The following is a 23010-nucleotide window of genomic DNA, read 5'->3' as shown; positions in this document are numbered from 1 at the left end:
CTTAACAACAAATGCAGTTATCACTTGGGCAGCCCTGCTCCTGCCATAAACTACTGGAGAGAAAAGACTGAGTGATGCAGCCCATTTGGCTAGAGATGAGATTCGGGTAAAATGGATCCCCCCACCTCCACTTTGTGACAGGTTTCTTGTTCATAGAGAGAGAGTGAAGTACCATGCCACTAGAACCATGGTGGCAAACCTTTGGCACTCCAGATGTTATGGACTACAATTCCCATCAGCCCCTGCCAGCATGGCCAATTGGCCATGCTGGTAGGGGCTGATGGGAATTGTAGTCCATAACATCTGGAGTGCCAAAGGTTCGCCACCACTGCACTAGAATGTATTTCAGTTATCCCTATATCGTCTGACCTAGTGGAATATGAGGTTAACCTCAGATTCACACGGGTTCGTAATAATAGCACAAGCATCAAAGGTAATGCACAAACATCCCCCCACGGCTTTCAGAGTGCACTATTTAGGTTATTAATAGTTTTTGCTCTTTGGAAACATCTCTGTGGTTTTGGGTTATGCAGCCATCTGGCCCGCTTTCCGAATTGTCATTCAAATGATATATCGTGCTACAGCAACTGATGGCTGGAGGCAGTTGTAAGACACAGCAGGGCTTTAAAAATGAGCTGAAAGAAAAATGGTTTCTTGGAGCGCAATTTTGCTGAATTTGAGTGTGGGTCCAGAGCACCGGCTCAGTGGGATTCCTCCAGAGTCAATACTTAGAGTTTATTAAATGTTGACTCGATTTGGACATGCACTTCAGCCTTGATGAAATGAAAGGATGAAATATGAATGATGGTGAATGGAGTAGCTTGATATTGGCCTCTGGGTAGCTCAGACCGGGCAGTGCAAAGGCCTGTCTTAGAAGATTTGGTAGAAATTGTTAAAAACACCCTCTGCGAGTAGACAGAACAGCCAGAAACAAGAAAATATTTACTGTTTTTCAACAACGTGCTCAGTAGAAGTTGCTTTTCATTTCACCAATGTGTTGTAGGAAATCAGTGTGAAGTCATCAAAGGAACATCGTCGCAGAAAACATTTGTTGTGACAAATGATTAAATATTTGCATTGTACCAGTGTTTAAAGCAGCAGCTTCCAAATACTTCAGACTTTTGGTTCGGTCTGATTAGGCTTCGTAGAGACTTTCTTATTAAACCCGCACAGCTGCTTTCATAAGAGAACATTTTAAAAAAAGGTATTCAATTTTTATCCAACCAGGGTCAGGTTCAGGGTGGCTACCTTGACTTCAAAAATGACACCAAATCAGAAATCCTGTGGGTGATTGGTAGGAGGCAGAGGAAACAGCAGGGGATACCAGGCCTCAGAGGGTCCGCAGGGGAGGCCAACTGATGAACAACCATCGTTGTCCTCAATTGTAGGCCTAGTGTAATATCTTCATCTTGCAAATTCTACGGAACTGAGCCAAGTCCCACAGGACTCAGGTGTCACTTGACAGAGAGTTCCCCCAGTCTAGGACCAGGACTGAAAAGGCTGTGGCCCTGGCTGTGGAGTTGGTTCAGGTTGAGCACAGCACTCTTCTGAGGGGTATAATGGGAGAGATGGTCCCACAGATATAATGGTCCCAGACCATTTAGGGCTTTAAAAGTCAACCCCAAAACCTTGAACCTGATCCTGAATTTCATCTGGAGTCAATGCCTGTGTGCTCTCCCAGGGGTCTCCAGAAGAAGAAGGAGGAGGAGGAGGAAGAGGAGGAGTTTGGATTTATATCCCCCCTTTCTCTCTTGTAGGAGACTCAAAGGGGCTTACAATCTCCTTTCCCTTCCCCCCTCACAACAAACACCCTGTGAGGTGGGTGGGACTGAGAGAGCTCTGAAAAGCTGTGACTAGCCCAAGGTCACCCAGCTGGTGTGTGTGGGAGTGCACAGGCTGATCTGAATTCCCCAGATAAGCCTCCACAGCACAAGTGGCAGAGTGGGGAATCAAACCGGGTTCCTCCAGATTAGAATGCTCTTAACCACTACACCACTGCAGGACCTGCACCACTGCATTCTGAACCAGTTGTGATTTCTGGAGCAGTCTCAAGGGTAGCCATGCATAGAGCGAATTGCAGACGTCTAGTCTGGAGATGACGGTTGCATGGATCATTGCGGCTAGGGCAGGGCAGGATGGATAGGGTGTCAGCTGCCGGGGCTGGTGAGAATGGTAAAATCCCTTCCTGAAAGTCTCTGTGATCTGAGCCTCCAAGGCTGGTGAGGCATCTGGGATCTCATCCAAACTCCTGACAGAGGTAGCTGGTAAACATTGAGCCCCATCCAGAGTCTGGAGGCAAAATCCCTAATCTAGTCCTTCCTGACCCTGCCACAAGGTTTCTTCTATCTTTGATGGATTTGGTTTCAGCCAACTCTGTTTCTACTACTTCAGCATGTTCTCCAGACCCCTGGCCAAAGTATGTGGGATGGTGCCCGACTGACCATCTATCGTCAAATATAGCTGGGTGTCATCCATATATTGATGGCTCCCAGCTCGAAACTCTGAATCAACTGGATGAGGTGGCACATATAGATATTAAAGACCACTGGAGAGAGGAATGTTCACTCGGGGACTCCAGACACCAAAGGGTGTTGTGTCAAAACTCTCTCCCCATGGGCTACTTTTTGTCTCCGATCCTGGAGAGAAATGAGATCAACCAGTGTGTGTTCCTGCATTGCAGGGGGTTGGCTTTGATGGCCCTTGGGGTCTCTCCCAACTCTATGATTCTGAGATTGAAGGTCTGCCCCCAATTGTCATGACAATGTATGTGTTATTTATTATTCTACCTGCTGTTCCCAAGAGGGAATTCCCTCACCCCGCAACCTGGATGGGGCTGATAGACACCTAGAGATGATGGGAATCTTTGTTCTTGCTCTTCCTGTTCCAGACTCCAAGGCAAAGCCAGTCCTTATCCCTGAATGTTACAGTTGACTGTCCTGAATAGAAACATATCAGGAGTATCCAAATCAACAACATAAAATTGGTGGTGGTTACATCTGGTCTTTCCTAACTTGTGGTAATACTGTATAAATGGAGATACAGAGCATTTGAATATAACACATTTCCTTGCTGGCTCAAACTCTGATGGTGGTGAAATATTTCTTTTCTTAAAAAAAAATACTAACCTACCTCAACTGTACCATGTGTGATGTGACTGGGCGGGGAGGGATCCCCCCAGGAGTATAATTGCTGTCTGATGCAGAGCTTTGCAAACTCTGGCACACTCTAATGTAAGGGTACTTTAGATCAGAAATACAAATCTCTATCTCTGCATGCCTTTTGGTAGCTGTGTCTTTTGAGGGCATTATGTAACACACATTTAAAATTGCTATCCAAACAATAGGTTTTCAAAAGGCAGTAACTGTGTGAAGTTCTGTGAAATCTGCTGTTAGATGACAGGCATGGTATATTTGCTTAATTTCACTCTTTCAGAAATGGTGTCAGTCCTAAAAGGCACTTTGCCAGTTTTAACTGCCATTCATGTGTGGGCTTGTATACTGCACAAATCGTTCTCAGACATGCACTGCGCTATTGCGGGGAGGTGGGGAGGTGCCTGTCACTGAGGATAGCCCATCTACTGCAAGGTGAAGAATGGCTTCCGTCTCGGGGGTGTGTGTGTGAGAGAGAGAGAGAGAAAGAGAGAGACTTTGAGGTGACAATGAAGTATCATTTCTGGTACACATCATTTTGGGGGATTGCTAGAATGACAGTGTGTCATATAGGTACTGACCCCACCTCCAAAAGCTCCATAGGATTGATGATCCAGGTTGATTACCTTTAAGACATACACTTATTTACGTCCTGTGAACTTATGTTCTTCCCGTGTGGGTAAGCACTCATTGCTGCCTTTCGAGGCTGGAAAAGAACTTGTGTTTCAGAATAAATATTCAAACATTTTGGGGGGGGGGGGTACCTCCTCCAGGCGCCATGGAACTCTCCACCTTTTCTTCCGATGAGGGAAAAGGGTGTCAGCGGTTCAGAGTTCAGGTTGCACCTTCTATCAGAGCACATTCCATTATGAAGAGGATTAGTCCGGGTCTGCAGATATAATTTGTCTGTGCCCCTTAGTAATTGAAAGACCTTTCTCATCTGATGTCGGAGCTGGTACTGAGGCGTCTAATCCCTCCGGAGAACTCCGCACCACTTGCCAAACTCTGGTCTGTTTACCGAAGGCATGCTGAATCTTATCAAAGGAAGATCTGACCGTCTGTCCGTTGTACCACCCGGCCCCAAACTGCCTTCCTTTCCTTCACTCCCAGGTAACATCCGCAAGCTGAAATGTTTTTGCGAGTTTCTCGTTCTTAATTAATAGCATGATTGAAAGCGGGTTGAAGAACAGCTAGCAGATGACTTTTGTAATATTGTGATAATGTGGATTTGACTTGGGTATAAAGGGAATAATTAAGTGATGCGTTGGCTTGAGTCTCCGTTTCTGTTTTTTGATGGAAGGAAGCTCTTGATTCAGATGAAATGTTTTGCATTTTTTTTCCCTATTTCAGGTTTGTCCTGTGAATACTGGAATTTGCATTTGATTAGTTTGTTGTGGGACGATTTATTTTTGGATGTCCTTGTTTCAAAGCCGTGAAGGGACTGAACAAGGCGAAAAGCTTTATTCTACCTGATTACTGGCAGCGGGTTCGCTAATGATACAATCAGCAATAATAATTTTTGTGTTGCTGCAATTACTTTTCCCTGAAAATATAAAAAGATCCATAATCCTGAAAAACTAAGGACCAGAGAGTTACAGTGGGAACTCATGGCTCATGAAAGCAAGGTAAAATAAAGCTAAAAAGCTTATTGATGGAAATTAAAAGGTATAGGTTTTTTAAAACCACATTTGACAGCTTTCTCAGAAGTTCTTTTTCGGCCTTCAATTTTTTGGATAATTCCCATCTAGCGTTGTGGCATATGTGGCGTAATGACTTGCAGGTTCCTAGGTGGAAGTGATGTTGCAGCTTCACATGATGCTGTTCCCCTCATCCCATTTCCTTCCACCACTCAGTTGGCCACTGGGAATCAGTCCTACTGCACATACCACTGTATCGCAATCCTTTTAATATGCTGCTTTGCCTCTGCACAACTGAGGCACATGAACTTTGGGAAAACACTAGCATCTGAAAAAATATCAGATGCAGTCATACAGACCAGCCACGTGGTGCAGCAGTTAGAGTGCTGTTCTATGATCTGCAGGGATGGAGCTGTGCCTGGGGCACGCATGCACCCTGCACTCTGCCACGCCCCCACCTGCCCCCGCCTCACCCTGGAACGTCCCCTCCACAATCCGGCCACACCCCCACACAGGTGTACGCCCAAGGCATTGCGCCCACCCCACCACCCCGTTGGTGCTACACCACTGAGGATCTGGGAGTCCCATGTTTGAATCCCTCCTCAGTCATGAAATCTTGTAAAACTGGACCCATCACACACTCTCAGCCCATCATGGCCTAGCCTACTTTACAGGGTTGTTGTGAGGATACTGTGAAGGAAAAATGTGTAAGCTATTTTGGGTTCTCATTGGAGAGAAGGGCAGGTTATAAATTAAGTGAATAAACAGACGTATGTACTCATAATATAAAAAGGGGGAGACTACAAATGAAAAAAGGAAATTGAAGGCTGCCCCAACATATGTTGTCCATTTGCAAAATCAATTTTAGAAATTATCATAATAAAGCAAAAACTGAGGAGGAATACAAAACGCAGAGAAAAATTCCACAAAAATAGGTGGCTGGAAAATGTAAACTCGGCTCACCACAATTCTGAGTTGGCTTTCCGGATCTTGAATGTAAGGTTTCTGCCAAAATGTACACTAGGCAGTAACAGGTTGGTTTTCTGATGTACAGTCTGCCCTTTACTTGGGAAATGTGAACTCTTGGCATGCTACAGTTAACAGCTAGAGGATAAAGAGACTATTCCTGTGATGAGCAGTTTGTTCTACTTAGTGTTTGGGGATTAAATCAATATTAGAAGGGCCTGCTGTTCCATTCAGCAGCTTATGAAATCTTGCCATTCCCATCTGGGAGAATGGCAGAAAGATACGGTACCCTTTGCTTCTTCTGAGCAGTGTTTCCATTTTGCCTCCCAGGGGTGAAAGGATGTATAACGTACGTATGGAGGAAGGTTAAATACTTGATAAATTCTCTCAAGATATTGTTAGTGCTGGTAAATAGTCAAGGGAGTACGGCTTTAGAATTGCCGAGGCTCATTACGACCTTTTCCAACTGAGATCTTGCTCAGTATTTTATTTTCATTTCATCTCAAATGAATTTTAGTGAGTGCAGGTTCCTTCATTTAATTTGTAGACTCACAGTGTGTGCTAACCATGAGAATCAAAGTTGAAACGGGGGCAGTTTCAGGAAGGGGCTTAAATCTTACAGATCATCAGGGTAGCTTGTCAAGCATGTGATGCCCTTTTTAAAAATGTTCTCATAGGTCTATTAAATTTTAGGTTTGGAGAAGATTGGATTTGGAGGAGCGTTTTCTCGCTGTGCCACTTGAATTATATCAATTCACCTCTCAGGGCAGGTGTTCACCAGCATCCCGACAGCTGGGATCACGGAAATGGGGAATATAGCTTAGGAATTGCTGGCACAGCTTTTGTCTGTGAGTGGCCATACTGGAATCTAGCCTTGGAAGTCACTGTTCTCCAGCTATGGAGAAGAAGAAGAGTTTGGATTTATATTCCCCCTTTCTCTCCCGTAAAGGTACAGTTTCTCCTTCAGTTGTGTTCGACCCTGGGGTACCACTGTGAGCAGTGATTTTATAGGCAAGCCTCTTTGTGCGGTAGTTTGCCATTGCTTTCCCCAGCTATTCTTTACCCCCTAGCTATGAGCTAGGTACTCATTTACCAACCAAGAAATGGATGGATGGCTGAGTTGACCATGAGCCAGCTACCAGGATATCTGACCCACAGGGGACTCGAACTCCTGACCATGTGAGTGGCAGTGCAAGCACTTAACCACTATGCCACATGGCTCCTTTCTCTCCTGTAAGGAGACTCAAAGGGGCTTACAATCTCCTTTCCCTCCCCCCCAAAAGCACCCTGAGGGGTTGGTGGGGCTGAGTGGGCTCCAAAGACTTGTGACAAGTCCAGGGTCACCCAGCTGATGTGTGTTGGAGCGCACAAGCTAATCTGGTTCCTCAGATGAGCCTCCACAGCTCAAGTGGCAGAGCGGGGAATCAAACTTGGTTCTCCAGATTAGAGTGCACCTGTTCTTAACCACTACGCCACGCTATCGGCGGTAATTTGTGCCAAAAGATGATGTGTTCTGTTGGCCATGTGGGAAGCAGCTTTGTACTGCCTGGGACCCTTGTTCTTGCCAGAGTTTCAAGTTGAGGTTTGTGACATTACCGATGACTTCTTTATTTACTTCATTCATACCCCACTGTTCTCCCCAGTGGATACCCAAAGTGGCTTACAACCCTCTCTCCTCCCCCATTTTATTATCAGGTAGGTTCAGCTGAAAGTATGTGGCTGGCCACGGTAACCCAGCAAGCTTCCATGACTGTGTGGGAATTTGAATCTAGATTGTTATTATTTTTTTTGCAATTGTTACAGAGGACTGATGTCAATCCTCAGTTTCCCTGGAAGTAATGTCATGCTACTGCTGGCAGCATTTAAAGTTTGTCTTCTTTCTCCTGCTGGCTGCTAGAGTGCTAACAGGCAAAGTCTGCTGGGGTGTGTGTAGAGATCTCCTGTCCCCAACATGGCAACCCCATATGCAGATTTTTCTTAAGGAAAAAGAAAGTGGGCTGATGATTTTACTCCACCAGTTGTTTTTCCACACGCTGGGCATCCTTACTGGTTTGAGAGGACCCTGAGACAAACCTGACTGACATACAGAAGGAAATGATAGGATCGTAGCTGTGGAGAATGTGTTCACCTTTTGGACACCTTTCGGTTCACCTTCTGTTCACTGCAGAGTTCTCAGCCTGTCTGCTTCTCCCTCTTCCAGAGGTTTTCTTGTCCTACCAACAGGGGCATGGAACAGCGTTGCCAGCCAGTGACTGTCAGTTGGCATGAGTCTGAGGTGGGCACCAAGTCAGGTGATGGTGTGATGTAAAGCTAGAAGTGACCTCTCTGTGGCAAAATCAGAGTGTCTGGCAATTCTTAGACCAGACTGATACCACTTGCAGGTGTTTCCCAGAAGTGAAGCCATGCTGTCTCCTGGCAGCATTCCCCCCACCCCCACCCCATTATTTTCCTCCTTCAAGGAGCTGCTTTGCAGCCCACGTGATTCCCTACTGAAATGGGCTAATTGCAAAAGTGAAAACATAATTAGGGATGATGAAAACTTCAACACAAACGTGATAAGCGGCAGAACTTGCCGTGATTGCCCTCCTTATCGACATGCATGTTGAACGCTATATCAGCAATGTATTGTCGAAGACTTTCATGGCCAGATTCAACTGATTCTGGTGGGTTTTCCGGGCTGTGTGGCCGTGGTCTGGTGGAGCTACAAGATCCACCAGACCACAGCCACACAGCCCAGAAAACCTACCAGAACCAGCTATATCAGCAGATCATTTCTGTGCTGTTGCTCATGACATTATGCGTGAACGTTTGTGCCGTAAAAATTTGTCAGGATCCACTGTCACAGCTTACTGTAAAACATGTACTGTTTCCATGTTATAATCACATCAACCTTTCTCCTCTGTGTTCATGAATTCTTACTAGCTTGGAAACCGAGCATTTGTACTTCTTTAATCCCAGGAATATTAATTTTAACGTAGTCCCACATTGTGCTTTGCAATTGAATGCTTTTTTTAAAAAAAAAAAATTCAAAATGGAAATTATGATGCAGTTCTATCACTGTAATTAAATTGTTAAAAATATTGTGGTAACACTATTGTCTCCAAACATCGAGTCCCAAATGAAGAAGGATGAAACATTAATCCCTTCAAACTTTATTCTTTTATGTTCGGCGCTGTTTATTATGAACTTGTTAATGCATTAAGTAGTTACAAAGTAATATTTCATTCAAGTTTAATTTTATCCGGTATTATTTTCTTGTGAGATGCAAAGATGTGTCTCGTGTTTTAATGTAAAATGTTCCGGTATCAATGCAATTAATTTTATTAGAAGATTTATTGGAACAATGTAGTGACGTGCCTGGACTTATAGATATTTCTGAAATTCTTAGCAGTACAAAAAAACAAAGTGATCGCAAAGCAGAAATTAGAAAGGCTGAAAGAGGAAAAGGTTTAAACATTCTGTCATGACTCTATAATTTCCTGCCGCAGAGCTGTGGGGTGGTGGGACACCAGCATTTCTTCCTGCCAGTGTGGGTACCCCTAATAGCAGTGTGGCCCTCCACTGCTACCACAGCACAATTGGTTCCCAACCATATAAACTGGGGCTTAAGCCCTTTCAGCTTGCTTTGTGAGGTTCATGTATTGTTTGAAGGCATTCCTAGTTGATTCTTGAATATTTCCATAAGAAACGTGACTCACTGAGGTGAAAGTGACCAAACCTGGAAACCCCACAACACTCCAAGAAGAAGAAGAGTTTGGATTTATATCCCATCTTTCTCTCCCAAGTACAAGGGGCTTGCAGGCGCCTTTCTCTTCCTGTGTACAAATGATCCCTTGTGTGTGTTTTTGTTGTTGTTGTTCAGTGCAAAGCAAACACAGACTACTCTGATCAGTAGTGGAAGACCAGGGCAAATGGGGCTGTTTAAGAGAGGTTAAGAGTTGGGGGCTACAACCTGGAGAACTGGGTTTGATTCCCTGCTCCTCCCCATGAGTGGCGGGCTCTAATCTGCTGAACTGGATTTGTTTCCCTGCTCCTACACATGGAGCCTGCTGGGTGACACTGGGTCACGGTTGTCTCTGGACTCTCTCAGCCCCACCTACCTCACTGTTGTTGTGGGAAGAGGAAGGGAAAGGAGTTTGCAAGCCGCTTTGGGATTCCTTCTGGTTAAGAAAAGCGGGATGTAAATCCAAACAACGCCTCTTCTTTCTCCTTGAAAGTGAGCTCCCAGGTGCGTTCCTGCTTCTGAGGGAATCCTGTTATCTTGTCTCCTCTGGGGGAGGGGGAACTGCGTGTTTTGGAACAGTGGGAATGGGTGTTTTGAAACAGTGGGAATTAAGTAGTATTGGTTGTTGTTTTGAGGGGGGGCAAAGTTGAGTCTTCCTATTTGAATCTACAGCTCCCTCTTGTAGGAATTTGGCAGCAGCTTTGTGTAGAAAGCCCAGACCCAGTTGTCATGCACCAGGGCTTAATTGGGCTGATCAGCCATTCCTTTCATTTGGTCAGGTTTGAGTCCCACCCTAATCCACCTGTACTCCCTTCTGAGCTGGGCGCCAAAGGTGATCTGTCCTCATTGGCTTCTAACCTCAAGCCTCAGCCAGGACTTGGGCATGCTCAGTTGCCTCCCTGGACCCAGAAGCCTTCCAAGGGTGTGGCCCAGCTTGTGAGAACAATAGCAACTCTTCGGCATCCTCTGCCCCATTGCCTTCCTTCTCCAGCCTCAGAGTGGAGCTTCTCAACAGGTGACTGTCACATCACTGGCTATCAGAGGGCCAGCTGTCAGTGGGCACCCAAGCCTTAAAGGACCAGCTGCTGTTGATCAGCTGGCTGGTGTACTGCTCTTCACAAGGCTCCTTGGTCACCCCAGTAGCCCTGATGGTTGATGGGCTTGACCCTGTGGGAAACTGAGAAGAAGGGGGGGCATGGTGTCATCTCTGCCACCACCCAGACACTTTGATCCACAGGTGGATGAGAGATTCATAACCATATCTGACCCTTGCACTTTATTAAAACTCTCCCATCCCAAACCCCACTGCTGATTTAAAAGAGAAAGAAGAAATGTCATTTTAAAACAGTTTGGTTAAAGACAGCATTGAAAGGCACATTAATCTTGCCGTTCCGCAGGATGTTTTTTTTCCCAGCGCTGCTCTCTTTCCTATCAAAATTCTTCATTTATCCTGAGACATGTCCTGCTGTGATAATCATTTCATCTGGGCTTACTTTCCTAACTTTCTAAAGAGAGTTTAATGAACTGGATTTAATTCTCGCGGATGCAAGAGGAAGAAGATCTGACTGCTGGAAAAAAAAATTGGCCTGGAGGGCATGTAAGATATAACTATATTTGAGATCAGAACTTCAAATACAGTAAATTGTAAAAATTTTGTCAAACGGAATGTAGAATAAAAAGCAGGCATTATTGGAAGTTATGTACAGCTTCGCTAGAAGATGTCGTCATTTCCCATTGCAAGAGCTCAGCCAGGCTCAGCCATTGATTGTAGCATACTGGAGAAATTGTTATTTTTAATCCCATGAGATGGTTCCAGGGTCCCTGCGTTGTTACCAGACTGACCCATGGTGGATGGGTGGGGGCTCTGATTTAAGAACAGTTTAAAGCAGGGGTCGGGAACCTTTATCACCCAAGGAGCCATTTGGACCCATTTTCCACGGAGGGGAGGGCACTTGGAGCCACAGATACTTTTTGACATTTGAAATGAGGATAGCCCTGTATATGGTTTTTTTTGCCTTTACATTTGTATTGAGTAGACAGTTGTAGTGTGTTGCTTGTGGAGTCCATGAGGTGCTATAGAGAAAATTGTATTTTATTTGCATAGAGAACACATTTTGAACATTTTCTGTGGGGGTGTGTGGGGAAAGGGTGGAGCCTTGTGGGCGCGTGCACTGGAGGGAGAGAAGATGCGGAGGGAATCCTTTTTTGTAGTGGATGGCTCCAGCGGCTGCAGCCGTACGCCCGTTGTGGGGAGCCATTGGGGCCACAGCTTGCCTGGGGAGCTGGGGTGAGGCTTGGGACACCAGGACCTCTGAGTGCTCCCTCCCTGCTTTTGTCCTCTTTCTGACTTTCCCTGGCACCACCTTCTCCTCCGTTTTCCGCCATTCTAATTCCTCGCTCTTTTTTTTTCCCTCTTCTCCCCGTCCCTCATGTCCTTCTCCCCTCTTTGTCTCGCTACTCCAGTACACTGCCCTCTTCCGCAGCAGCCCTCCACCTTTTATTCTCTCCAGAGCTTGCCAAGTCCTCTCCACCTCGGCCCCGCCTGGGCGCGGTTCCTCCTCCTGCTTTCCTCCCTTCCTTTTGCCTGTCCAGGCGTCTGTCCCAGTGCCTGCTGGTGCCCTCTGTGGGAGCTGTGGTCGCTTCGTCCCGCTGCGCTGGCTACCTCTTCCCCTGTCGCCTACACCGCCCTGGCCGATTCGGACCAAGTCTGTTGCCTCCACGCCACGCCGCTGTCACCTCGGTCCCATCTGGGCGTTGGGTTCCTCCTCATGCTTCCCTCCTCCTCGCCCGTCCGGGCAGCAGTTCCAGCGCCTGCTGGTGCCCTCTACGGCTGTGGCCGTCGTCCCGCTGAGCGGGCGCGGCTCCCCTTGCCGCCCGCTGCCCTGGCCAATTCGGCCAAGTCTATGGGCTCCACGCCATGCCGCCGCCAGCGGCCCTGTCCTCCCTCTGGTCCCATTCCTTTGCTGGCTGGGGCCAGGCTCGGTAGCCGCCTGCCGCTCCCCTGCTTCTGCCGACCTTAGCAGAAGGAGGAGGGCTGCCGCCAGCCGTCTCCATGGCGCTTTCACTTGCCGGAGCGCCCGCGGTCGGGGGCTGACCTCTGTGAGGTCTGGGGAGGGGAGAGTCCCTGCTCCCGGACAGCTGTGTTGTGTCCGGAGCCGCTGTGCAGGGGCGGGGGAGCCGCATGCGGCTCCCGAGCCGCACGTTCCCGACCCCTGGTTTAAAGAATCCATCCTGCCAACCCTTGGGGTGCCTAGCAGTGCTGTGCCAAAATGGGGAGCCCATTCTCTGCATGGACTAGTGTACCCACAAGGACACAGTCAAGGCTCGTCTGGACTTGCAAAGTACCTTCCTCAACTCTTCCTAAAAAGATTAAGAGAAGATAATGCCCCTGCATTGGAGAGCGTTCCCTTCTCCAGCCCTGAACTATCCACCATGCAAAAACAAAGTTCCTGCCAGTATCGTATTAACCCAAAACCTTCTTTCTCTGATCTTTCTCTAATTAATGACCACCTTATTTCCTTTGCCACTGTTCTATAGTTGCTTTGGACTCAGTACTCTGCCCACCTCCGGGCATCCCCAGCTTAGCCTGTCACCTTTTGATTTCTTGGTTGCAGTCTCCCTTTTGGTTGATGGTGGAGCCAAGAATAGAAAGTCTTGGGCAATTTCAATTTCCTTGTTGTCCACCTTAAAGCCGAATCATTCTCTGGTAGTCATTATGTTTGTCTTCTTGTTGTTCAGCTGTTCAGCTGTACGTATGCACGTATGCACATGGAAAATCTGTGTATAGCAACTGGGAATATCAAGAACGTTGATTTCTTATTTCTGTATATCCAGCCATTTATCTGAAAGAGCTTGAGAGAATGGTGTCAGTTAAATGCAAAACCTTTCAGCTTCAGTCAAACAGTGTATTCCAAGACCAACTTTCACAGCCACCTCGCAGACCGCAAACACGTCCCAGTGCTTAGGTGGTCTCTCCTCAGAAGCAATAAATCACTTTTGCAACGTTATTTTGACCTTGTTTCCTGTCTTCTGTTTCAGATGACGTCGCACCCTATTTCAAGACGGAGCCGGGTCTGCCCCAGATTCATCTTGAAGGGAACCGTCTCGTGCTGACATGCCTGGCAGAAGGAAGCTGGCCTTTGGAATTTAAGTGGCTGCATAATGACGTCGAAGTGACTGCCTTCTCCAGCAAATACAAGTAAATGGCTCTTGGAGTGTTGATTTTAATTTTGAATTGTCAGAGCTTCGTGGACAGGCGATTCTCAGTTTGGTTTAGGGCATGTTGTTGTTACATCACAAAATGACACAATGGGCTGACAGTACTGTTGTCGTTTAAAAGTTAGGTGTTTCAAAGTCCATGCCTTTAATTCAAGCCCTTTTGCACTAGCAAGGTGGGGTTTCTGGTTTCTGTGGACTTTCCCACAACCACAGATGCCTCATCAAGGCCCCTTCCGCACACGCAGAATAAGGCACTTTTAATCCACTTTCACCATTGGTTGCAAGTGGATTTTGCTATTCTGCACAGTAAAATGCAAAGTGCATTGGAAGTGGATTATTCTGCATGTGCAGTAAACAAGAGGCAAGCCCATTCAGAATCCTAGGTTGCCCTACAGAAAAAAGCCCTGTTTGAGTACAGGCTGATAAGTTTTGCCAAAGCATAGTACTCAAGATTCTTGGGTCATAATGAAAGGCATATTTATTTTGCTTAAGGTTTGATTAACTTGTTTCCAGCCCTTGAAGCATTTATCTTGGAACATGTGCTTGGAATGTGCTTGGAAAGCTAATCAAAATTTACAATAAACTCTGAATAAATATGTTGCTATGAATATTTCAGGGTCTATTATTTATTTTTAATTGCTTGCTACAAACCAAGATGATCTCTGCTTTTTCCTTCTTTGTTTTTTTTATATTTTAGATGCAGGGAATTACATTTATTCATTAGGATGAAGTTATTGCAGAAACAAAAGTTATCTTTGTTTTTGTCGCAGAACAATGTTGGGCATGCTAAATTTGGCCTTACTCTAATCTTGTGGGCAAGCAGCATACTAAAATATTTGTGTGTGTTTTTCTGTATAGAAGACTAAACACAAAATCCTGTGTTTAAAATCAGTTGGAATTTTGCCACTGGCTGTCATAGGAAGTGGTTTGCATTCTAAACAAGTAACTAATAATTGCACTCCTAGAATGAAGACACAGAGATCAGAATAATCAGGCTGCACGGAAAGCCACAGCGAAAAGTTAATATTAATATCAGCTAAAAGTTAATATTTGAATAAACTTCCCTTATCTCTGTACAGATATCCTATAAGGTGAGAGCTTAGAAATAATACTCCCATTGCTTACCTAGGATGGAGAACTCCACCCAGGCTACAAGCCTTGGATCGGTGCTAAGATGACTCCTGGTCCTTCATCAGGGGCACATCATGAAGGGGCCTGTGATGATAACAGCATTTTCTCTGGTCCTCTTCTGTAATGTGCAGTGACCAGTTTGGAAGTCAGTGAGGCATTATGGAGTGCCTTGCTTTGGGGTGCCTCCCTGTCCCAACTTCCTGTGACTTTTGATAGTGCAAGCACACAGTGGTGGTGGAAAGCACCAAGTTGCTGCTGATTTATGATGACCCCGTTGGGTTTTCAAGACAAGAGGCATTCAGAAGTTTCCCATGGCCTGATTCTGCCAACAACCCTCTTCTTCCTTGCCAGTCTCCCATCCAAGTGCGAACTAGGGCCAACACTGCTTAGCTTCCAAGATCAATCAGGCTGACCTGAGCCATCCATCTAGTAAGGAAGAATTGTGGCACTTCTGCTTCTTTAAAGACCACACAAGAGAAGAGGAAGAGGAGTAGTAGTAGTTTGGATTTATATCCCCCCTTTATCTCCTGTAAGGAGACACAAAGGGCCTTACAAACTCCTTTCCCTTCCCCACCCCCACAACAAACACCCTGTGAGTTGGGGGGGGGGGGGTTGAGAGAGCTCCGAAGAACTGTGGCTAGCCCAAGGTCACCCAGCTGGCATGTGTTGGAGTGCACAAGCTAATCTGGTTCCCCAGATAAGCCTCCGCAGAGGAGGGGCTCAAACCCAGTTCTCCAGATTAGAGTGCCCCTGCTCTTAACCACTACACCATGTTGGCTGTTATAGAAAGCAGAGGAATCATTATCGTCATGTATCACATTTGAGCATGAAGTTCAGTATATATTAGTGTGACCAGGTGACCCGCTTTCCGTGGGACGGTCCCGATTTCCAACAATTCCTCCCGCGTCACGCTGCGAGTTTAAAAAGTCCCGATTTTTGTTGAAGGGCTCCCGCACTGCATTCTGGGGCGCTCCTTGCCTCCTCTTCCTGGATGCATCGAAGCTCCGAGTCACGTGGGGGGCATGTGAGTGGAGAGTCACATGCTCTGAGTTTGCCTCCTGACTCGCAGCAGCAGGTCCCGCGAAACAGAAACTCCGTTTGTCACTTGTGCCCTCAGCCATTCTGCTGGGGCTGCGCACTTCGAGCACGCGCTGAAGAACCGATCCAGGGAGGGAAAATCCAGCGCGTAGCCGGCCCGCGTGGCAGGCAGGGAGAAGGAGAGGAACTCCGGGTCTCCTTGCTTGAGCTGCCTCTCTCCTCCCCTCACCCTTTGCCTCCCCCCACCACAGTCTCAAACCTCCCACTTCTGCTCTGTAGTCCATCTGTCAGGAGGCGTGCGAGCTAGATCCTCCTCCTTTCTCCCAAGCGCTGAACAGGGAGCCGGGCTTTCGGGTGTGGGATGAAGCGCCTCCGGCTCCGGTAGTGGCAGTCCTTCCACCGCGTGCCCTTGCTGGACCAGCTGGGAAGGGGGGATTTAAAGAGCTGAGCCAGGAGCCCCTGTCGGGCGCAGTCCCAGCCGCTCCTGGGCTTACTCCTTTCCTTCAGATCAGCTGCTCAGGTAAGGGCACTCCTGGAACAGCTGGGAGGGGCTCTCTCTCCTCCAAAGTATGAATGGGAACTTTGGGTGGTCTTCCTTGAAAGACCCGGTGGCTTTTCTTTTTTTTAGTCAATTTTCCAATCTCTTTCCCTTTCACCTGCTTCCCCTCCCCAGTGATGATGGGTTCTTATAAGAAGCCAGCTGTGGGCGGGATTTCACATGGGCCAGCATGGGTGAAACTTTTGGTTGGGCAGGGAGGATGGCACATGTGAGGGGCTCTGTCTTTGCTAGTGGTGATCTCAGGTGCTCCCTTCAATCACCCCTCAGAGAAATGAATCGCAGAAGTCCCCTTTCTCTTGGGAATGGATTGACCAGTGGCTGCTTTGGCATAGTGACTGTCAGGTTTCCTGCAAGCTGGGGCAACATTTTGGGCATGAGTGTACACTCTCTTGCCTAGCTATCACCAGTTCCCACTTTAGCGAAATGGTGCAGGGGGGAGGCATTAGCACGTAGTGTTTGTGGAGAGCAGCCAAAAAGAAATTCCAGGATGCCCTCATTGGTGAGACACGCTTTTGGAAAAAGAAATTTCATAATTTTATTTGTTTTGCGGAATTCCCAAAAACATTGATATTCTGTTCTCCTTGATAGGCTTCCCTCGCTTTCATTCTTAAAAGCTTAACTAATCCCCCCCCCCCCCCCCACTATCTGAGGGTCCTTTCCTCTGGTTTCTTGGGGTATTTCAATAAAGCTTTTCTGTGAAAAGCACCCACCACTAACAGGGAACTTTTTCTTTTGCCTTTGGGATGCATCTTCTGTTTTTCTGGAAGTGAAGCCTTTCTATCGCCCTTGAGTTAGCCTCTGTTCAGTCCCCTACAGCTTCCAGGTGGAAAAAGGTAAAAGTCGGATCCAGATGGATCCTCATGGAATTCATATGATTTTTCCATTGGAAAGAAATGAAATCACCATGAAACTGTAGAGCAGCCCTTAGACGACAGGCAGCATCAAAAACAATCACCCATCCCAATGCTCTGGCAACACACAGTAGTATCACAAAAACCTGTTTGAGAAACATCATCATGGATTCTCCCGGATCCTCATAATTTTTGCACTAAGTCACCCCAAAAGCACCACCACATCACAGCTCAAGCCCTTAGCCACATGTCTGCATAAAACAATCACACATCTCACGCTCCGTGGCGCCGCAGTGGCATAAAAATGTGCTTAAAAAGCATGGATCCCCATGGATCCTCCTGATTTCCTCACTTAATCACCAATAAATTACCAGCAACTCACAACCCAAGCCGTTAGCCACAACCCCTGAACACAACAATCACTCACATCCCATGCTCCGTATACACTAGTGCAAAAACGAGCAAGATCCAGATGATTTCAAACAGATCCTCGTGAATTCATATGAATTTTTGATTGGAATGAAATGAAACCACCATAAAACTATATAGACCAGGCAGCACCTAAACAATCACGCATCCCAATTCTGTGGTGCTGTAGTGGCCCAAAAACCTGTTTGAAAAACATGGATCTGACTGGTGTTTTTCCCCTTGGTTGCCCCCAAAACCACAACCATCACAGAACAAAGCCATTTAACACCTGACTGAACACAACAATCCTCCCACTGCGCAAGTATAGCAGTAGCCCAAAACCTGCTTGAAACCATGGATCCTCTCATGTCTTTGGTTTTTCCCTTGGTTGCCCCAAAACCACAACCACATCACAGAACAAGCCATTTAACACCTGACTGAACAGAACAATCCCTCCTCCCACACTGCGGCATAGCAGCAGCCCAAACCTGTTTGAAACCATGGATCCTCATGGATCTGCTCTGGTTTTTTCCCTTTGTTGCCCTAAACCACACCATCACAGAACAAACCCTTTGGCACATGTCTGAACACAACAAGTGGGTGACCAAATGAAAAAACCAGTCAGATCCATGAGGATCCATTAGGATTCTAAAATTACTCTCTAATGCACTGTCTTCACAGTAAAAAAACATTGTAAAAAAGCATTTTGAAAATGTCTAAAATTTTATTTCTGCTGTGTGGCATGGCCAATTGCTGTGTTCAGATTTGTGAGTTGGGGCATTTTTCTATAATGTGATTATGATTTAGAAATGACCTGGTGCAAAAAAAAATTTTTTTGGGTCGTAGAGCTAATAGGAGATGAAGGCTACACCTTTTGTGGGTCCATAACTTTGGATCCCCTGAATCAAACTTCACCAAACCTGGGTGGTATCATCAGGAGAGTCTCCTAAAGATACCCTGAAAGTTTGGTGCTGCTAGCTTAACAATTGCATCCCTGACAGCAGATAGCCCTCAAATTCTTCCAGATTCTCCTTTTAAATCCACCCCCTTCGGCATGGATTTTAAAGGGAGAATCTGAGGTCCCCAGTTGCTGTTTCAGGGTGAGGGAGAATCCATCTCTTAATGATTATCACTTTCAATGTTGTTTTATTCAGTAGACTTGTGATTCTCCTTTTAAGGAGGATTTAAAAGAAGAATCTGGGCTCCCAAGTTTAAACACCATTGAAAGTGATGCTGTTTAAAGTGGGTTTTACTGGAGGTGCTTTTTAGGTATGTGAGAAGCAATTCCTGGTATGCTTTTTAGGCATGTGAGAAGCAGAGGTGGCTTGCCTTGCTCTGCAGAGTCTTCCTTGGTGGTCTCCCTTCCAAGTACACACCCCCCAAGCTTAGCTTCCTGCTGAGCCAGCGCTGTAGTGGTTAAGAACAGGTGGCCTTCAATCTAGAGAAACGTGTTTGATTCACACTCCTCCACCTGCTGGGAGTGGCAGAGGCTTATCTGGTGAACCACAGATGTGTTTCCACACTCCTACATCTCTGCTGGGTGACCTTGGACTATTTACAGTTATCTCAGAACTCTCTCAGCCCCACTTCCTCACAAGGTGTCTGTTGTGGTAGAGGGAGGGAGAGGAGCTTGTAAGTCACCTTGAGTCTCCTTACAGTGAGCTATAAATCCAAACTCTTCTTCTTCAAGATCTGACAAGACTAGGGTGTACCAGATCACCTTTTGTTTCCTAGTTCATTTACCCCACTGCTTTAGCTCTTCATGTTTCCTACATCAAATGGCAGTTTTCAGAGGAGCCATTCATTGGTCCTGAAGAAGTGGGCTCTAGTCCACAAAAGCTTATGTTGAAATAAAAATTCATCAAGCTGCAACCATTGGGCAAAGTTTCCCTGCTGGGTCTTCACTGCAGCTGTGTTCCAAAGACTCCAAAAAAGCTGTTCTACTCAGAGTTGCAGCAGCCCTCCTAGCTGACCTCTCCTTGCTTGCGCTGTGCATGCGTCCCTTAGCACCCACTCATGTGCCCCTCACTCACTAGCCCCATGTCTCCTTAATCTAGGCTGCTTCCACACTTGCAGAATAATACACTTTCAATCCACTTTCACAATTGTTTGAAAGTTGATTTTGCTATTCCGTACAGCTGCAAAATGCATTGATAGTGGATCAAAAGTGCATTATTTTGCATGTGTAGAAGAGGCCCTACTCTCAAGCCTCTCTCTGCAGCATACACACAACAGTGCATGTAGCTGGGACCGCAGGAGTGTAGGTCAGCCAGAGCAAAGAGGTGTAATAGGGCAAGGTGTAATAGGACCTCTGGGTTTTAATAATTCTGCTTTATCAGCTCCCATTTTCCCTGCATACCCCAACCTGTTCCACCAGTGATGGGATTCAGCAGGTTCACACCACTTTAGCAGAACCAGTTGTTAAAATTGTGCTTGTAAACAACCAGTTGTTAAATTATTTGAATCCTACCACTGTACCTACCTCTCTTTATTTCTCGCCTCTATCTTCCCTCCCCCTTTCATTTCCATGGCCCTTCTGGCCTTGTTAGATATCCCCCCCCCCCACCCACACACACACACACACACACTTGTTTATGTCTGATTCCATGGCGAAAAGGCTGCTGGGTTTCCCACAAGTCAGAGTGGGAAACAGAAAGGGAATGTCCAATGAGCAAGGGAAGAGCCTCCATCTTGTTGAGATGTTAAGGCCAGAAATAGGCTGAGGCAAGGTGGTGGTGTAATGAAGAGGGGTGGGTGGTGATAGAAGGTCTCATTTTGGCCAGAAATGTCACATGGACCCCTATTCTTGGACCTTGCAGGCTTGGTGTAATATCAGTATTTTGTTCATCACTACAAAAGCACCTTTAGCGTATAAAGCAGTGCTTTGTTTGGATTGTGAAATAATCTCACCAATCTTTTCACTTAACTAGATCTGTGGTGATGCTCAAAACAGAATCCCTTCCTGGAATATAGTCCATGGTTTTCCTATTCCTGTCTTTCCGACAAGGCTCAAGGGAGGTGGGCAGCTGCCTCAAGCACAAGGAAGAGGTTGAGGCTAAGGGGGCTGCTGCTTGGGGCTCCTGCCTAGCCAGGCTCCAGTGCACCAGGCATGTCGCTGGCGCTGTTTCCTCCTTCTTTGAGAGAAGGTGGAGGGAAGAGAAGGAGATCCTGGCTTCCTTTTTAGAGTTAATTCATCTCACCAAGCTGCAACCACTCTGATCTGGAGGAACCAGGTTTGATTCCCAGCTCTGCCGCTTGAGTTGTGGAGGCTTATCTGGGGAATTCAGATTAGCCTGGGCACTCCCACACACGCCAGCTGGGTGACCTTGGGCTAGTCACAGCTCTTCTGAGCTCTCTCAGCCCCACCTACATCACAGGGTGTTTGTTGTGGGGGGTAGGAAGGGCAAGGAGATTGTAAGCCCCTTTGAATCTCCTATAGGAGAGAAAGGGGGGATATAAATCCAAACACTTCTTCTTCTTCTCTTCTTCATGCTGGGTCTTCTTTTCCTGTTGCCTTTTGCCTTTCCTAGTATTATTGTCTTTTCCACTGAGTCTCGTCTTTTCATGATATGGCCAAAGTCAATAGCTTCAGCTTGGTCATTTTTAGCTGCTAGAAAGGATTCAGGTTTGATTTGATCTTTGTGTGCATTACGTGCAGCCAAGTGTCTTCAAGTTTATGGCAACCCTATATTTGCTCCATATAGACCAAATTTTTTATCAAGAACGCCCCCCCCCCCCCCCAATCGGTCAATGGTGTCCCACTTTACCAATGTTAAAATCTGGTCACCTTAGTATATATAGGTTCCAAATTAGAGTGTAGTTTGTCTTTCATGGACATTTCAACTTTAAATAAAAATAGATATTCAAGAACATTACCAGAAATCCCATGGTTTTTGATAACCACAAAACCCGCTATGCTTTCCACGCATATTCAGGATTTTAGGCATGGAATACATCCCACTATTGAAGAGAATGCCTCTAGGTTCAGGAACATAGTTTAATCAAAGCTGTTATTTGGATTTTTCTTATTTCTATTTTGTTAAAAGTTCAGTGACTGTATCCTGACCTAGAGGTTTTTGCACCGTCCAAGTTTTGACTTCAGATACCTAAGCAGCTCTGTTGTGACAAATTGATCATTTATGTTCCAGAGCCAACCCCCCCAAACCCCCATTTTCATGGTTTTCATTGTACTCTGAGTCATACAGTGATGTATTATCCATCTTCTGACTTTCTAAAGAAGCTGGATTCTTCCAAGCTGTTCTGCTCCAAGCAAATTGTCCATTTTCCTAAATTACTTGCTCAGATCTGCAAAAAAACTTTAAGTGCCCTTCTGGCATCCAGACAACGAACATTCCTTTTTTCCTCTTCTGCCTACAAAATGACCCCACTCTCACGGGGAAAGCAAAACTATCAATTTGCGGGTGGTGGTGGTGTGGTGTGGGGAATCAGCGACTAGTTAATGCTCAGGGCAAAGTTTTCCTGGGGATTTTGCAAAATATTGTGCTTTTTTGTCTCTCATAGCAAGTCCTTTTAGGCAGGATGTTCTCTGACACTGGAGTGGCTCAGTGTTGGTTGTTGGGTTACAGCAACCATTTGCAACTGGATTGTCAGGTGTACACTAGGAAAAATCCAGCTGCAACCAAACCAGCTATGGTGAACCAGTAGCACAATGCCCACAGATGTTCAGGAGCAAGCTAACAACATAAACCACTAGCGGCTTGCTTCAGCTAAACGGGGCTTAGATGTCTGCATGTGAAGCGGCGTTCCTGATATACCCCTCAGAGGTCTCATGGCGCAAAATTCAGTTTGTTATTCTGTTTGTGTATAAAAATGACACACACGTGAAGGCTTTTCTTCTGCTCCAGTTGAAATGAAAGATTAAAATCCTTCTTTTCTTGAAGATTCAATGATTGTGTTATAAAACCCTTCCAAACGTGACTCCGGGGAATGTATAATCTGATTTTATATTTTTAAAAGCTGATTTCCAAGATTAGTCAGATGTTTTATTCACTTTAAAGATACTTCCGCCAGCTAATTAAACTAATCAGAAGAAACATATAATGAAGGAGCTAGAACAATTACTAGGCTAAGTGATATTTGCAGTGTGCTGAACATACAGGAGAGATGGCCAAACTGTGGCTCAGGAATTTTATATAGTCATGTTTGTGTGGTCTTCTTAGTAGTTACATATTTAGTAATAAGCCTGTCAAGTCTGTGTATGTGCCAAGATCTAACTGTGTATGAGCCAAGATTTTTATTTTTCACTGTTCAGAACATAGTGCTGAATAGCATTGTGATGTAAAGTTTGTTATTCTGTAGGTTTTTTTTA

The 23010-nt window shown here is 46.0% G+C and overlaps 1 protein-coding gene across 6 annotated transcripts in view; it reads left to right on the top strand.

Moving 5' to 3' along the window:
* The window catches only part of SDK1 (sidekick cell adhesion molecule 1), a 536293-nt gene that overhangs the window by 106563 nt on the left and 406720 nt on the right, over positions 1-23010 (top strand). For all 6 annotated transcript variants that reach the window (XM_048493601.1, XM_048493596.1, XM_048493599.1 and 3 more), the window contains one exon: positions 13515-13674. Coding sequence is in view for 5 of the 6 variants with exons in the window: in XM_048493596.1 (XP_048349553.1) it covers positions 13515-13674 (160 nt within the window). In the remaining variant the exon portion in view is untranslated. The remainder of the gene's footprint in view (positions 1-13514; positions 13675-23010) is intronic.

Source organism: Sphaerodactylus townsendi, linkage group LG04 (assembly GCF_021028975.2).
Source record: "Sphaerodactylus townsendi isolate TG3544 linkage group LG04, MPM_Stown_v2.3, whole genome shotgun sequence".
NCBI classification, from domain to species: domain Eukaryota; kingdom Metazoa; phylum Chordata; class Lepidosauria; order Squamata; family Sphaerodactylidae; genus Sphaerodactylus; species Sphaerodactylus townsendi.
Note: the sequence above shows the minus strand (reverse complement) of the source record. Positions and strands in the feature narration are given on the sequence as shown.